Source organism: Salvelinus fontinalis, chromosome 2, assembly GCF_029448725.1.
Source record: "Salvelinus fontinalis isolate EN_2023a chromosome 2, ASM2944872v1, whole genome shotgun sequence".
Taxonomy (NCBI): Eukaryota; Metazoa; Chordata; class Actinopteri; order Salmoniformes; family Salmonidae; genus Salvelinus; species Salvelinus fontinalis.
Window position 1 is genome coordinate 46,665,782 of NC_074666.1, and position 16,084 is coordinate 46,681,865.

The 16,084-nt window shown below is 40.0% G+C and overlaps 1 protein-coding gene across 3 annotated transcripts; it reads left to right on the forward strand.

Moving 5' to 3' along the window:
- The first annotated feature begins 200 nt into the window (after positions 1 to 200).
- Positions 201 to 15,710, forward strand: LOC129819891 (solute carrier family 35 member F2-like). 3 transcript variants are annotated; one of them, XM_055876586.1, is made up of 9 exons: positions 201 to 316; positions 4,692 to 4,815; positions 4,961 to 5,133; positions 5,778 to 5,905; positions 7,429 to 7,588; positions 9,978 to 10,134; positions 10,670 to 10,722; positions 13,572 to 13,726; positions 14,849 to 15,710. In XM_055876586.1, exons 2-9 carry the CDS (start codon positions 4,709 to 4,711, stop codon positions 14,972 to 14,974), a joined length of 1,059 nt encoding a protein of 352 aa, XP_055732561.1. In that variant the 5' UTR covers positions 201 to 316; positions 4,692 to 4,708; the 3' UTR covers positions 14,975 to 15,710. The 3 variants fall into 3 exon arrangements, with proteins under 3 accessions (XP_055732561.1, XP_055732553.1, XP_055732569.1); XM_055876578.1 differs by lacking the exon at positions 201 to 316 and adding an exon at positions 2,981 to 3,119; XM_055876594.1 differs by lacking the exon at positions 201 to 316 and adding an exon at positions 3,135 to 3,199.
- Positions 15,711 to 16,084: the final 374 nt, after the last annotated feature.

Below are 16,084 nucleotides of genomic sequence, written 5' to 3' on the forward strand. Positions count from 1 at the left end.
GTTGAAATAGTCTAATAATATATACTTATCAAAAAATAATGTCACCCACTAAAAACTAGGAAAACTATGAAACACTGGAAAATAACTAATAATATATTGTGTGCAGTGAAATGTGTCTAAACATTCATTAAAACGTTTAATTTAAAATAGCACGAAAAATCAACTGGTGGTGTCTCCCCGTGCGCTGCGACTGAGGAAATGTGATTATTTTGGAGTCCTAGCCTCGCTCGCACTGACGCATTCGAAATAGCATAACAAGTTTACTTTTGGACAAACAGGAAAAATACAACAGGAAAAATACAACAGGCTAACTCAGGTAAGTATCTTTACTATGCAATGCGAGAGTTACGCTATCATACCTAAAAGGGCATGAACGTTTATAAATATTTTTTTTTACATTGAGAAATATGATCAGTTCAAAAGTATGACAAAGTGTCTTAGTTCTACAGGCCTATGCCAATAACTCATATATAAACTTGCCATTTGGTTTCCTAATGTTATAGGCTAATGGAAAAGCAGTGATACAATTCATATATAGGTCTACACTACAGTATATTGCATGACAATTCAACTTCCATCAATTCTTAATTATCAAATATTAACTTTCTGGAGCATTCACTAATGTCGAAAATAGTAAAATAAAGAAAAACCCTGCCTATAGCCTATAGTCATTTTTTAAAAATACATATACAGTACCAGTCAAAAGTTTGGACACATCTACTCATTCCAGGGTTTTTCTTTATTTTACTATTTTCTACATTGTAGAAAAGTAGTGAAGACGTCAAAACTATGAAATAACACGTATGGAATCATGTAGTAACCAAAGAAAGTGTTAAACAAATATATTTTATATTTGAGATTCTTCAAAGTAGCCCCCCTTTGCCTTGATGACAGCATTGCACACTCTTGTCATTCTCTCAACCAGCTTCATGAGGTAGTCACCTGGAATGCATTTCAATTAACAGGTGTGCCTTGTTAAAGGTAATTTGTGTAATTTCTTTCCTTCTTAATGTGTTTGAGCCAATAAGTTGTCTTATGACAAGGTAGGGTTGGTATACAGAAGATAGCCCTATTTGGTAAAAGACCAAGTTCATATTATGGCAAGAACAGCTCAAATAAGCAAAGAGAAACGACACTCCATCATTACTTTAAGACATGAAGTTCAGTCAATCTGGAAAATGTCAAGAACTTTGAAAGTTTCTTCAAGTGCAGTCGCAAAAACCATCAAGCGCTATGATGGTACTGGCTCTCATGAGGACCGCCACAGGAAAGGAAGACCCAGAGTTACCTTTGCTGCAGAAGATAAGTTCATTAGTTACCAGCCTCAGAAATTGCATCCCAAGTAAATGCTTCACAGAGTTCAAGTAACAGACACATCTCAACATCAACTGTTCAGAGGAGACTAGTAGTGGTGTCTTTGCAGCAATTTGACCATGAAGGCCAGATTCACGCAAAGGACACCAATAAGAAGACTTGCTTGGGCCAAGAAACATGGCCATTGGACATTAGACCGGTGGAAATATGTCCTTTGGTCTGATGAGTCCAAATTTGAGATTTTTGGTTCCAACCGATGTGTCTTTGTGAGATGCAGAGTATGTGAATGGATAATATCTGCATGTGTAGTTCCCACCGTGAAGCATGGAGGAGGAGGTGTGATGTTGTGTGGGTGCTTTGCTGGTGACACTGTCGTGATTTATTTAGAATTCAAGGCACACTTAACCAGCATGGCTACCACAGCATTATGCAGCGATACGCCATCCCATCTGGTTTGCACGTAGTGGGACTATCATTTGACCAAGAAAGAGAGTGATGTAGTGCTACATCAGATGACCTGGCCTCCACAATCACCAGACCTCAACCCAATTGAGATGGTTTGGGATGAGTTGGACCGCAGAGTGAAGGAAAAGCAGCCAACAAGTGCTCAGCAAATGTGGGAACTCCTTCAAGACTGTTGGAAAATGCCAGGTGAAGCTGGTTGAGAGAATGCCAAGAGTGTGCAAAGCTGTTAGCAAGGCAAAGGGTGGTTACTTACTGAAGAATCTAAAATCTAAAATCTATTTTGATTTGTTTAACACTTTTTTGGTTACTACATGATTCCATGTGTTATTTCATAGTTTTTTCCCCCTACAATGTAGAAAATAGTAAAAAATTAAGAAAAACCTTTGAATGAGTAAGTGTGGCCAAAGTTTTGACTGGTACTGTATATATAATACAGTATAAGAGGAAATGATCTTATTAAACCCTAGGTCTAGCCTACTGCTCACATAGTGTGCTAACTGGCAACAGTGGGTTAAAAATGATGCAACAGGCGCACAGAACTGCAGGAGAGTGAAATCGACACAAGACAAAGTTTTGAATGCTTCAAGGACGGCAAGATATCAGTTTCTACACAATAACATAGGCGTTCTTATTATTCCACCATGGAATATTATTTTGTTTATATATATATGTCTCTCTCAGGCAAGGGCATGTGCCCGAACACCCCACAGTCTGCTTAATGAGATCCTCAAACTACTTTTTTCCTCAAGTTAAAACGTTATTTGTTAACATTTTGTATTAGTTTTTATATCTCACGAAGTTGATGGATGTTGCGGTCTAGCTGTCATGGGTGTTGTCTAAACTCTAAATATTGCAACATTCTGGTCAAGTCAAAATAAAATTGTATTTGTCACGTTAGCCGAATACAACAGGCACAACCATACAGTGAAATGCTTACTTACAAGCCCTTAACCAGCAATGCCATTTTAAGAAAAATACCTACAAAAATAAGAATATTATATAATCTGGTGGTGATGAGGTGCTGAAGTGCCTTATCAAATATCAAAACTGTCTGCATCATTACACTGTCGCCCGAAAGGAGTCCCTTCAGCACCACATCATAGTTTGGTTGCAAGCTCATGGGCTTGATCAAGAGATTGACGTGACACACCAGCGTCTTGGCCAATCTCAGAAGAGGAGGCGGTCCTTTGGGCCTGACGTAAAAAACAGTGGGTTAGATTTACCCATTGTGGTGCTGTAGCCTGCTGATGTATTTAGCCACGAGAGTTATGGTATGTCTTTTGAGCGCTCGATTTAACCGTAGCTTCAAATGAACGCCGAGGAGAGTTTAACCTATGCAGGTAGATGAACCACCATATTCTATTTAATGTTTAGATATTTAGTCTGTGGCGCGCGTGACGATGCCTCGCAAGATTTGCTCGTGAGTGTATGGTGTTATATGATTGTAATGTTGTATCATTGTAGTCACGTTACATATGTAGTCTAAAATGTTGTAGTGGCTGAAAGCCTTAGTAGATTGTGTGTTCAGTACTTGTTACTTTATTTGGCCACGTGTTTTAATAGGAAGGTGTGACCGTAACTAGGTTTCCATCCAATTTGCGACAGACATTCATAGGAATATTTTAAAGTCTGTATTAAAAAATATGCACATTTTCCCACCAGATATGTTTCCATCAAAAAGCCATTTGCGGATAAAAGGCTGCGCGCGATGCTGTAGTACACACATAAATAGCTTATGCAGGTCTAGGTACAGTGCGGGTAGTCTATTTACATAGAGTTTTTTATGGATAAGGGGGATATTATTTGTATTTGTCAAACGGCATTGATCATCATGTCACCAGAATAAGACCCTCGAAATGTATTGCAAAGGAGTATGAAGCTCATCACCTTACACATTCATCACCCTGTGAAGTTAATCAATAATTTCATCTGTAGCCTAACAAACGGCAAGCTTTTCCGTGTCGTAGTGGGAGGACCACACAACATATCGCGTGACTCTAAATTTACTTCGATATGATGGTTATCAGTATCCCTTTCCGCTTAAATCTAAGTAGTAAGTCAACGTGCCTAAGGTGCTCTGTTCTTCTCTTGAAGTATTTACTCATAAAGGCGTTTCCACCGCCATTTCTAGAATATTACATTTTAGACACAAACAGATCCCACCACGTTGAACGAACAAATTGTATGTTGGCAATTTATACAATTTTTACCGGCATTTCATGTTTCCATCAGCCTGATCATGACTTTTTTTCATGCATTAGGTAAATCATCATTCGCATGAAATGGTTGGATGGAAACGTGGTCAAAACATTGTGACAGTTTGTTGATGAATGTTTCAGATTTTGACAGCTCGTTGAGTAAAAATCCTATGTTTGCTGTTTTTAGTTTAATTAAATGTTTATCATCTACAAAGGAGCAATTGCACACCATGCACAATAGTATTTGTGTTGTTGCCATACACAAATCTAAATGTTTTCCATTAATAAAAACATTCAAATCAGATTTAAATATCTGATTTGGGATATTGAAACAAGCGAGACCCACTCACTTTATCACACCACCAGGGCTACTGTATGCAATGTCTTCCTTGATTAAAAACCTTTCTTATTAAAGGGCTGGGAATAGTTGAGAGCTGTAGGCTATAAAAACGTAGGCCTAATCTCCTTTTCAAAAAGTACTAATCTGGCATGAAAAAGATTGACATATAAAAACATAATTAGTAGTGTTACCTTCCTTGGAGTGCAGAGTGCCTAGTTGAGCACAATATAATGAGGCCTAAATTCCAGGGGAGATTACTGCACACTGCTTGTCTGGGTCTTTGATGCAGACATTGTTAATAAAACTGTTCAGTTTCATCTCTCTCTCATTCCCTAATCTGCCCCCCCCCCCTTCTGTTTTGGTGGGGTTCTCAGGGATACCTCAGAAGGAAATGGATGGTTCTGAGCCTGCAGAGAGCTCTGACTGTGGACATGGAAGGAGCTGTTGGACAGCCTGTGCCAGGCTGCGCAGCTACAAGCTGAAGGGCGTCTTCACATGGTGAGCACAACAAGACAAACAATGCACAGATGCAACAGACAATGCACAGACGCAACAGGCCATGCACAGACACAAAATGGGCATATTATTCTACAGTACATACATTTAAGTGATTTATTGATTGATGTTAACATGACCTTGGCAGGCGTCTGCTGAAGACCATCGCCATGGGTCAGGCCCTGTCCATGCTGATTTGCGGTACGGCGGTCAGCTGCCAGTACCTAGCGGAAGCGGGTGTGGAGACGCCCATGTTCCAGAGCTTCCTCAACTACGTCCTGCTGCTGCTCACCTACACTGCCTCGCTCAGCCTCAGAAAAGGTCAGAAACCGCCCCCCTGAATTCTACACATGCTAATGCTAAACTGAGTACATTGACTTACATTCTTTTTTGGTATGAAAATGCTAATATTAGTGAGAATCATCACCTTCGTCTTTATTTGCAGGGGCCAGTTAGAATATTTTAGAAATGCATCCTTCCTACAGTTGATTCCTTGAGGATATCATATTTTTATACATACTTTGAAAGATGAAAGCAAGGTTACGCAACCTTATTACTTTCACCAATTCAACCAATTAAGATCAGTGATTACTTCAAGGAAGAGAGGATGGAATGAAGGATGCAGGATGGAGGTATTCAAACAGGCCCTGGTCTTCCTGACCATACACTAGCAGTAGAGTTTGAAGCCACATAGTTCCGAATCTAATTGGTGATATTTGGGAATCCTACCTACTGGGATAAAAAATAGTAATTAATATATGGGTTGTGTTTATTACGGCATGCAAGGGAAACGAAAATGAGTGTTTTTAAGTCCTTGTAGTCTTTTCATGTTTTAGACTGTTTTCATCCGTTTGGTGCCTAATGAACACAACCGTGGCCTACACAGATAGACTAAAACTACAGTCCTGCTAACTCATAAAATAAAAATTGTCTCACTCTGGATTCTCGCTTTGCTGTTTTAACAGGTGATGGGAATATATTACAGATTTTAAAAACAAAATGGTGGCGGTATTTACTTATGGGACTGACGGACGTGGAGGCAAACTACACAGTGGTGAAGGCATACCAGTTTACAACGTTGACCAGCATACAGGTAAGACATTTCTAATACCGTTGCATACTGTGTTTTTTGGGTGAAGAATGACTCACTAATTTGATGTATCTAGGACCTAGGTGATACATTGAGTCACCTGGCCGGTTTTTCCATGTGTGCCACAAATGAATATTCAAGTGCCTTTAGGGCTTGGAGGTATACCATATTTCACAATGTACCCTGGTGGAGGGGAGGTATAGGAGGACAGGCTCATTGTAATGGCTGGAATGGAATCAATGGAACGGTATCAAACATGGACACCACTCGTTTGACTCCGTTCCATTAATTCCATTCCAGCCATTACAATAAGCCTGTCTTCCTATAGCTCCTCCCACCAGCCTCCACTGATGTACCAGTGTTGATGCACAGACCGGTTTGGGTTTTTACTTTACCTTCTATAACGGTATTTTAATGTTTTGTTAAATGGGATATGCTGTGTATAACCTCCATTTTTATAGTTTACACGCTGCTTGAGTCATTCCTCTCCGCTCTCTGTCTCTCTCCATGCCACTATCCACACAGACCTAGCCCTGTCCCCTGTCACTTATGGAGTGCATTTGTTGTTGCTTGACTATGGGACACTTGCATTCAGTCAACGATATTGTTTCCACTTAGCATCTTAATATAAACCCTCAAGTGTTCTATAATTACTCTTAGTTTGTTTCTTACGTCTGCAAACAGCTAGTGTATTTTCTTAGTAACTTTTAGCTAAATCGTTTTAGCCACTAATGCTAATTGCTAGTTAGTTAGCTAGCTAGCTAATAAATGTACTGAGTCAGAGCAAACGTAGCTAGCTAATACAACCTGATACCACTGATGGTGTAAGCCTAAATCAGCATGTTTGTGCAACTTCTAAATCAGTGGAATAGGCTTAGCATGACTATATTGGCTACATGAAGAAACATTTTAATGTAGCCAAAGATTATAGGGTCCCCTAGGAAACACTGACCAATGCTTTGGTTCCAACCCTGTCACAATAACTCCTCCCTGGCATTTTCAATTGTTGATATGTCAAACAACACTGTATTCAATGTGTTATTTATTCTAACTATAGAATTAGAACAAACATTCTATTTCCAAGATTCCAACAGTTCACCCAAGTGTTTTGATCTAATTCGCAAGTCAAATCGCAGATACAACATTTGGTTAAAAATAAGGGCAAGATTTTTTGCCCATATTGTGTAGCCCTAGTGTGGAAATTATCTAAAATGTGTGCAGGAAATTTAGAAATATTATGAGGAAATTATTTTGGGTTGAATTGAACAGTATAAAACAATCAGAATGGAAAAAGACCCATTTAAAATCACTTAGAATGTATGTGTTGCCACTCTAGGGTCATGCATTACTCATAAAGCAAATTTATAACTTTTTTTATTCACAATAATAAAATACTGTTAAATGTTTTTAAAAATACAGTGATATCATATTTTGCCCATATCACCCAGCCCTAAGTGTCTTTCAGTTGCCTTGTATGTAATCAGCATTTTATACCTGAAAAATACTATATGTGGTTCTGGTTGCAGCTTCTGGACTGCTTTGTGATCCCGGTGCTGATGGTGCTCTCCTGGTTCTTCCTGAAGACGCGCTATCGCCTGGTGCACTTTGTGGCTGTGGCCGTTTGTCTGCTGGGGGTGGGTGCCATGGTTGGGGCTGACCTACTGGCTGGGAGAGACCAGGGATCCAGTAAGAACAGTACTCATGATATTTAAGCAATAAGGCCTGAGGAGGTGTGCAATATAACCAATATACATGTACTACGGCTAAGGGCTGTTCTTAAACACGATGCAACGCAGAGGTGCCTTATTGCTATTATAAACTGGTTACCAACATAGTTAGAACAGTAAACACGTAATTTAGCTTCATTTAAAAAAATGTTTTATGTAACACTTTTTTGTTGTTGTAGTTTTGCTTCATACCTGTGTTTATATTTAAGCAATAAGGCCCGAGGGTGTGGTATATGGCCAATATACCACGGCTAAGGGTTGTTCTTATGCACAACGCAATGCCTTAGCCGTGGTATATTGGCCATGTATCACAAACCCCAGAGGTGCCTTATTGCCATTATAAACTGTTTACCAACGTAATTAGAGCAGTAAACATATGTGTTTTGTAATACCTGTGGTATACAGTCTGATACACCGTGGCTGTCAGCCAATCAGCATTCAGTGCTCGAACCGCCCAGTTTATAATGTCTGTTATAAACTGGATGGTTCAAGCCCTGAATGCTAATTGGCTGACAGCTGTGATAAATCAGGGTATGACAAAACACACATTTTTACTGCTCTAATTACATTGGTAAACAGTTTATAATGGCAATAAGGCACCTCGGGGGTTTGTGATATATGGCCAATGTACCACGGCTAAGGGCTGTATCCAGGCACTCCGCGTTGTGTTGTGCATAAGAACAGCCCTTAGCCATGGTATATTGGCCATAAACCAAACCCCCTCTGGCTTTTATTGCTTCAATATACCACAGCTTTCAGCCAATCAATCTCCAGGACCCAAACTACCCGGTTTATAAGTAAGGGATAAACACTGACGTTCTGTATATTACCTTGGAAATAATGGAGGACGAGGCGGAGCCGAGATCATTTTTCCAAGGTAATGTACTGAACTGAGGCGTTTATACCACAGTTGCCAAATAAAACAATACTAAAATACACATTTACTGCTAGAAATCCAAAATACTAATCTTTTGGTTGCTAGAGACGTGACCCAGTCATTCGTTTGATTAGTTCAGCCTTGTCGTCCATTATTTCCAAGTTACGCCATGGCATTGTTGAACACTAGTTTCTTATTGGCTTGAAAGGTATTCTAGAGCATGTATATCAGCAAGGTAGAATTCAATGCCTATAATTCATTCTTATATGTTCCATGTTTGATCTGCTTTTGAAAGCAAAAGTCAAATTGAAAACATTGTCATTGTTGAATTCGATTTTCATGCTAGGACTGATGGTTTTGTTCGCTAGCTAGCAAATCTTTGTTTGGTTACCAAGCAAATTACTGTAGCTATCTAGTAAACTTGCTAGCTACTTCAAAGGATGTTGAACACATTTCTACCTGCAAATGAACACATTTCTGGCATCAAAAGTGTTTAATTATAGCCAAGGTATAAAAGGAATTATAAACTCTGGAAAATAATGCAACTCCGTGGAAGGTTAGTTCCACTAGCGTGTCGTGGAACACACCTTCCACGTCCGTTCATCATTTTACATAGAACGCATAGACCCTCATTGATTATCCCTTATGTAATGTACAGAACGTTGGCGTTTATCGGTCGTCACTAGTTACCACACCCACACAGTCATAAACCCAGCCTATTTCTACTATTTCTCTTCTTAAAATCTGATTTTAAACCTAACCTTAACCACACTGCTAACCTTATGCCTAACTCTAACCTTACATTAAGACATAGACAATTTTGACATTGTGGCCTTGGTAACTAGGGACAACTGCGTTTATCAATTATATGTTATTATTGTCAGGGTCTACACAGGAATATATATATATATACCCTGAGGGGGGAGTCTCCTGGGTGTGGGGGTCAACCTACTGGCTGGGAGACCCGTGATCCGATCCAGTGAGAACACTACCTATTGTAATTTATTGTTATATCACTTTGGGCCTGTTTTCCAGACAGGTTAATCTCCAATAAATATGCTTTATAGTCTAGGACAAGGCTTTTGTCCACTTCTTTTGATGTAGAAGACATACCTTTTTATACTTAGTCAGGCATATCCATAGAGGAATAACAGCTTTAAATGTACCTCAGTGTCTTTTCTTGGGGCATAAACAGTTCCATACATTCTGATCCGGAGAGGCCTTAGGGTTCACTGCACGGGCAAAGATAAACAGGCATTATTAATTATTAAACTCTCATCACAAACCCTTAGAGCTGATTCCTCATATTATTAACTCTGCAAATTACCGTATCTAACATGTCAAAGACTTTGCCTAAAATAACGTTAGTCTTTTCTCTCTCTCCTTCTCTCCCACCTTATATTTTATCTCATACTCTCCCTCTTCTCTCTCCCTTCATCCCGCTCTCTTTCCCTCCTTTCTCTCCATCTAGCCAGTGATGTGTTGCTGGGGGACGGTCTGGTGCTGGTGAGTGCTGCACTGTATGCAGTGTCAAATGTTTGTCAGGAGTACACGGTGAAGAACCTGAGCCGTGGGGAGTTCCTGGGTATGATGGGCCTGTTCGGCACCCTGATCAGCGGCATACAGCTGTAAGACACCCCCTCTCCTCTCTCCAGTGTTGAACCGGTTCAAAGACAGTCTTTCCTGCCTTTCTCCCCTCAGTATTAAAGGGATAGTTCACTTTTACAAATGTAAGCTTACTTCGCTTTCGTTTTAGGCCAAGATTCAATCTGAAAGCAGTTTGTCGACAATGCAGCTTTTAAAGGCAAGTTACTGTGTTCACTGAGAATGCATTCACGTTAAATGCTGCAGATGTCGGCTCAATTGGAAATGACCTCTGCCTCATTGTCGACAGCCCACGATCAGATTGAATCCTGGCACTAGCTTATCCTCAAAAAGCAAACTATCCCTTTATATTTTTGTTTGGTGCACTACATCAGTCAGTACATATTGTATTTATTATGGTACTTTCTCCCCACATCATCCAGACATCACATTTTCATCACTTGAGCAGTTATTTTAGGCAACATCTACCCATCAGAATGGTCTTGAAGGCGCTTTGTAAGTCTGTCGACCGACACAGTTCCTATTTGCAATCTTACCTTCTGTTGTCCTGTGTTGCAGAGCCATATTGGAAACCAGTGCAGTAGCAGCTATTAAATGGAACTGGAAAATTAGTAAGAATTCATTTTCTCCCCATATTTGATAACCCCCTAACTCAATTGTCAGAATCATATACAGTCAGGTCCATAATTATTGGCAACCCTGATAAAGATGAGCAAAAAATATTATAAATGAAATAATATGAATACTGATCTATATTGTATTATCCCAAAAATGTGGAAATTATATTTTATACTAATACAATTGATCAGAGGAATACATAATACAACAAAGTAATACAATAAATCTCAAAAAGATGGGGGTAAAAGTTATTGGCACCCCTGTTTTCAATACTCTACCACCCTCCCCTTGTAAAAAATAATATACTTTTTCTAAATTGTTTATGAGATTGGAGAACACATTGGGAAGGATCTTAGACTATTCTTCCATACAGAATCTTTCCAGATCCTTGATATCATTCGTCTGTTCTTATAAACTGCCCTCTTCAATTCAAACCACAGGTTTTCAATGGGGTTCAAGTCCAGAGACTGATATGGCCATTGCAAAATGTTGATATTGTAACCATTCCTTTGTGGATTTTGATTAGTGTTTAGGGTTATTGTGTTGCTGGAAGATTCACTTACAGCCAAGTGTCAGCATCTTGTCAGGGGCAACCAGGTTTTTGGCAAACATTTCCTGGTACTTGGTAAAGTTCATGATGCCGTTGACCTTAACAAGGGCCTCAGGACCAGTGGAAGCAAAAATAGCCCATAACATATCAAATCAAAGTTGATTTGTCACGTGCGCCTAATACAACAGGTGTAGTCCTTCCAGTGTAATGGTTACTTACAAGCTCTAAACAATAGTGCAAAAAAGGTATTAGGTGAACAATAGGTAAGTAAAGAAATAAATAAAACAGTGAAAAATAACAGTATCGAGGCTATATACAGTAGCGAGGCTACATACAGACACTGGTTAGTCAGGCTGATTGAGGTAGTATGTAGATATGGTTAAAGTGACTGCATATATGATGAACAGAGTAGCAGTAGCGTAAAAGAGGGGTTGGTGGGTGTATGGCTATAAAAAATATATAAAATGTAAGGTACTTTTCTGCATATGCTTCTATTTTTTTACACAAAACCCACCGCTCGTGTGCGTGGCCAAAGAGCTCTATTTTAATCTGATCATAGCACCGCCTGGAGTTTGACGAACAGCATTGGCACTTGGATTGGAACCGGTGCTATGGTCAGACGCCACAAATTGTAACGGCGATCCTCCTCCTCTTCAACCGAAAAGGAGGAGTAGTGAGGGAACCAAAATGCAGCGGAGTTTGAAGACATGATTTATTAACGAAAACACGAAAACGAAATACACTTGACTAAACAAAATAACAAACGGTGTAGACAGACCTGGACGACAAACTCACATAAACACTAAGAACGCACGAACAGGGAAAATAGCCTACACATAAAAATGACGATAAACTAAACAAACCGAACAGTCCCGTATGGTGCGACAAACACAGACACAGGAGACAACCACCCACAACGAACACTGTGAAACAACCTACCTAAATATGACTCTTAATTAGAGGAACGCCAAACACCTGCCTCTAATTAAGAGCCATACCAGGCAACCCATAAACCAACATAGAAACAGACAACATAGAATGCCCACCCAAACTCACGTCCTGACCAACTAACACATACAACAAACTAACAGAAATAGGTCAGGAACGTGACACAAATATAGAGCTTTTTGGCCACGCACACACGTGATGGGTTTGGCAATAAAAAAAACAGAAGCATATCCGGACTTGAACCCCATTGAAAACCTTTTTTTTTTTGAGCATGCAATATAGCTCAGGATTTGTATTATTTATTTATTTTTGCTCGTCTTTATCGAGGGTGCCAATCATTTTGGATGTGACGGTATGTCAATTATGCCCAAGTTTTTTTTCTTCTCATTTCATTTGGGTAATAATCTAATTTACTCTAGTTACAGGTAACTACTAAAATAATGGAAACCCTAGAATAAATGAGGGATACGAAGTACTGTATATGGAAAGCAGGTGCTTCCACACAGGTGTAGTTCCTGAGTTAATTAAGCATTTAACATCTCATCATGCTTAGGGTCATGTGTACAAATGCTGGGCAGGCCATTAATTTGGTTAACTTGACTATGGTAAGACCATCCACAGGGCACGAGTGGTCACTGAATGGTTTGATTAGCATGAAAACGATGTAAGCCATGGTCATCTGTCACCAGATCTTAACCCAATTGAACACTTATGGGAGATTCTGGAGCGGTGCCTGAGACTGCGTTTTCCACCACCATCAGCAAAACACCAAATGATGGAGTTTCTAGTGGAAGAATGGTGTTGCATCCCTCCAATATAGTTGCAGACACTTGTAGAATATATGCCAAGGTGAATTGAAGCTGTTCTGGCTTGTGGTGGGCCAACGCCCTATTAAGACATTTTATGTTGATGTTTCCTTTATTTTTGACAGTTACCTGTATATGCTCTGTATAAAGCTATTTTGCTCTGTGCAATAGTTTTACAGAAAGTGATTTGTTTGCCCAGTAGAATTCCCTTCTGAGATTCTGGGCCTTATTCAGTAGGGCACATATTGCAGAACATTTTGAAAAAGAAAACAACAATTTGTACTTCTTGGACTTCAATAAGAAATTCAATCTCCATTTCAATCTGTTGCAAATGTTTTCTCCTTTTTGTTGCTTTACTGGACACAACCCTGGTCCATGTTCAGTAGGATACAACGTTGCAAAATGCTTTGAAAAGGAAAACTCAATAAGCGTTTCACGATTGGACAAGTCCAGACAGTCCCTCCCCACTTCTTTGTTTCAGACCATTTTCTTCCATTTGGTGCCTAATGAACACGAACCCTGGTGTTTCCCTCCACAGTTGTACTGTTTGCGGCCTATGCCTTCTGCATGTATGCCCTGTACAGTTTCATGCCCCTGGTAATCAAGATGACCAGTGCCACTGCAGTGAATCTCTCCCTGCTCACCGCTGACCTCTTCAGCCTCTTCTGTGGCATCTTCCTCTTCTACTTTGTTGTGAGTTAAATATACTATTTTTCTGTGGGTTTGCTCTTGAGCCAGAGGGGTGCCCAAAATTGACAACATTGTTCTCCAGAAATTACTTTATTGGACAGAAAGGGGCCCATGCCCATGAGCAAAAGCATATATTGTAGGCCTAACACGGAACCCAAACCGGCTGCGCGCGTGCACCATCGTGCGCTATCATGCATAAATGTATTTTGCCCCCCCCCCCCACACCACACCAAACGCGATCACGACAAGCAGGTTAAAATATCAAAACAAACTCTGAACCATTGACATTCATTTGGGGACAGGTCGAAAAGCATTAAACATGTATGGCAATTTAGCTAGCTAGCTTGCTCTTGCTAGCTAACGTTAATTTGTCCTATTTAGCTAGCTTGCTGTTGCTAGCTAATTTGTCCTGGGATATAAACATTGAGTTGTTATTTTACCTGAAATGCACAAGGACCTCTACTCCGACAATTAATCCACACATAAAACGGCCAACCGAATCGTTTCTAGTCATCTCTCCTCCTTCCAGGCTTTTTCATCTTTGAACTTATATGGCGATTGCATCTAAACTTTCATTGTATTTCCACGACAACCGGGAACAAAGTTAGTTTTTAATCACCCACGTGGGAATAACCAATGAGGAGATGGCACGTGAGTACCTGCTTCTATAAACCAATGAGGGATTGGGAGAGGCAGGACTTGCAGCGCGATCTGCGTCAGAAATAGGAATGCATTCTATTTTAGCCCTTGGCGTCGCAGACGCTCGTTGGTGCGTGCGAGCAGTGTGGGTGCAATAATTGAATAACATGGATTTCTAAATTCATTTTGCGGCGCTCGCGCACGCGACGTGTCCGGTCTGGTCAGCATGTAAGGTGGATTCTGTTGTTTAATGAGAAGGATTCTGTGGTTTGATTAGATTTAAAAAATGTAACATTGTGTCATGTGTATATGAAACATACAGCCAACTCTCAAGCCAATCTTTGAGGTAAATACTGACTTCCATAATGTTTAACTAACACCTCACAAATGTGTTACAAATGAGTTATGCAGAGCAACTATAGCCGCTGATCCAGGGTCTGTGAAATGGATCAATCAAAACGTCTACCTCTGCCCCACACGCCACAGTTCTCAGGCCTGTACATTGTGTCGTTTGTGGTGATCACCGTGGGCTTCGTCATGTTCAACGCTGTGCCCACCTACACGCCCGTTCCCGAGTCGGACTCTGCTGGTGAGGAGGACGACGGAGTTTGATGACACTGCTGCCTTTGTTGACGGAGAAAAAGACCACCCAAAAGACCCCCAGAAAGGAGAGCCCACCACAGACCTGCTCCAAGCGGGAGCAGAGGGGAGGGGGGTCCAAGTAAGAGGGGACAGAGACGAGCAACAGGCATGCAGTGACATACGTTACAGAATAACACAGCACGAAGATGTAGCCAACTAGATTATGATTTAGTTAGTCTTTCAACAACTGTACATAGATGGTATGGTTTTCTGTAGTTGGATAGGTGTATAGAAGTCTAGATGCGCCAGACTGCATAGTACAAATCGAGCTACGCGCAACTATGTAGCCAACAATATGGCTCATTAGTTTGCTTTATTAGACAAGCTACTATGCAACCTCACAATTTTTCTGCTATTGGGTTGACAATCTATATATTTTATCAAAGGCTTACATTGTGTTCTGCCTCCTTTTTAAACTAATCAGTGTATGGTGTGTTGATTACTATATTTCTTCCCCATGAGGACAATGTATTTGCAAAGCACATTCAAAAAGACAGTTCCTCCAAACAATATTTATTTGTGTGATTCCAGGTTGCTATAGTAGCCTACTAATACACAGTTGTCAATGTTTTTTTGTTCTTTTGTTGCAGCAGGTCTTCTGAAAACTAATAGGTAGATGAAACATTTTGTGGTATTTGTGTCTGCCGAAAATATGCCTTTGCCAAAGTGTTTTTGTAAATTGATGATAAAGTTTTATATTCTCTTGTTTCTGGCTACATCTGTCATGGCTCTTATTTTCTGTGTGGATGTTGTGTTATCATTATTGTGCTAGATCCCTCAGTGACTATCTTGATTCTTTTAAGTTTTTGTCAACCAAAAATACAATTTCCAGTTTATGGAGAGAGCCTAGAGAACAAACCAGAATTAATACTAGGCTATAATTGGAGAGAACCTGCATCATAGACAAGTTACAAGGTCTCTTGAAACTACAGATCGATATCCTAGTTGTCCAATCAAATCTACACAGTCCACTAGATGTTGGATGTAAATGGAAATAGCAGATCTTGGTGCCTATACACTACATGACCAGATACTATTGATAGATAATTTAGAATGCTGAGGTGCGTGCGCAAGCATCCA